General features: G+C 35.0%; 1 protein-coding gene across 1 annotated transcript; it reads left to right on the top strand.

Moving 5' to 3' along the window:
- The first annotated feature begins 297 nt into the window (after nt 1-297).
- Nucleotides 298-1,886, top strand: LOC109341915 (protein YIF1B-like). The gene is made up of 3 exons (XM_019579888.1): nt 298-587; nt 923-1,021; nt 1,130-1,886. The coding sequence occupies exons 1-3, from the start codon at nt 405-407 to the stop codon at nt 1,283-1,285; spliced, it is 438 nt and encodes a 145-aa protein (XP_019435433.1). The 5' UTR covers nt 298-404; the 3' UTR covers nt 1,286-1,886.
- The last annotated feature ends 30 nt before the right edge of the window (nt 1,887-1,916 follow it).

The following is a 1,916-nucleotide window of genomic DNA, read 5'->3' as shown; positions in this document are numbered from 1 at the left end:
GTCTAAGATCTAATGATGCTTTACACTACTAGACCAAATACTTGTGTAGTGCCTTAGATTTGAGTGTTATGATAAAGATATAAAGGGCGACCTTGTGCCCGAGACTCCTCGTGGTCTCTGGGGAGGGTACATTTACACGGGTGAACATCTTCTGTCCCAGAAAATGTACAACTCGATGTACTGTTGTTTTGTGATTGGTCATAGAAATAATTAATTATTAAATTTTTAACTTAAATACATTTTTTCAACCAATCATCAACTATGGCACATGAAGTGACACTATTTATGGGATAAGTTTCCAGAATAATTTGAGACACATAGTAACATTCCCATACTAAGTGTTAAAACAAAAAAATAGTTTAAATTTACTTGTTTTTCTCTTTCTGATTGAATATTTGTTTGTGATGATAGTAAGAATGTATAATGATGTTGGATCACGACCCGGAGTACCACCTAATTCGATACCATCACAACCTAATCCTTTCGGAAATGCGTTTAATGTTGCTGGTTCGGGACTCATACGAGGTGGATTGGGTGCTTATGGAGGAAAAATATTAGGATCTAGCTCTGAGTATGTTCAAAGCAATGTAAGTACCATTCTAGTATTGTTTTTGTAAGCAGTTGGTGTATCACCTCGGCAATACTTATGTATTGATTTTCGGAAATGATTGTCGTGCATAAGTTATCACTTTAGTATCTGCATTGTGAAATCAAGTTGTCATTTAAATTTTTGAAGAAAATTTTAAATTCTGTGATTTACTTTTAAAATCTGTCAACAATGATTATTTATCAGTGAATTTATGCTTTACTGGTTTTGGAGGGATAAACCAATGCAGGTAAAAAATGATACTAACTAGCTTAGTGGCCTTAAGTTTGCTTCCAGTGTTTTCAATTTAAGTTAATATTTCCAATTGAATTACAGATAAGTCGGTATTTCTCTGATCCCCAATACTACTTTCAAGTGAACGACCATTATGTTAAGAACAAATTGAAGGTGGTTTTGTTCCCATTCCTGCACCGGGTAAGCAGTAATGTCATTCTTTTCTGCGATACTCNCTCGTATTTTCATTTGATCATGTTATTTTATCTTCTTCCCGGCTTTATATTTTTTTTATCTTTTCTGGTTCAGGGTCACTGGACTAGAATTACTGAGCCTGTGGGGGGTAGACTCTCATATAAACCACCAATTTATGACATAAATGCACCAGATCTGTACATTCCACTAATGGCATTTGGCACCTACATTATTCTTGCCGGTCTCTCCTTGGGTCTTCGTGGAAAGTAAATACTCTTCCTGTTTCTCTAACTTAATCCCATAGCATAGCATGAGTCTACTGACATGTGTTCTACTTATTTTTCTCAAAGGTAAAGGTAGCAACATTACTTTATTACACCCTGTTAGTGCTTGACCTTGTCTATATCTCTATACTGTTCGTTGTGAATTGTAAATTATCTTGCTTTATTATAATGCAAGTTTTATTTGAAGTGTGCATAATAGGGATTTTCCCGAAAGTTCCGCTCTATGTCAGCAGTGTTAAAGCTCAGCACATATATGACAGTAATAATGTTGTCAACTATATGATGAAGTTAAAGGAATAGATAAATCCGTTTTCGTCCATCTAACTACTCAATTCTGTGCTGTGATTTTTAATTGCTCTGTAATGAAGATCATTGTGTGAAAAAGATTTGTGTGATGAGGGTAATACAAATCACCACCTACCTAGTGCTATAAAAACAGATAATTCTTTGTTAAAAGTGTGGAACATTGTTCCAAGGAATATTGGCATTGCCAGGCTATGTTATGATTGACTGTAGTTTCTGCCCCTTTCTTTTTTCTTTTGCACATGTGAGCTTTTTCTCTGATGGCGTATAATTACTAATCTCGTGCACTAGACTGCCCTTTTTTAATAGGTTTA

This window comes from Lupinus angustifolius, unplaced genomic scaffold (genome assembly GCF_001865875.1).
Source record: "Lupinus angustifolius cultivar Tanjil unplaced genomic scaffold, LupAngTanjil_v1.0 Scaffold_891, whole genome shotgun sequence".
Taxonomy (NCBI): Eukaryota; Viridiplantae; Streptophyta; class Magnoliopsida; order Fabales; family Fabaceae; genus Lupinus; species Lupinus angustifolius.
The sequence above is the reverse complement of the archived record's forward strand: the minus strand, read 5'-3'. Positions and strand labels throughout refer to the sequence as shown.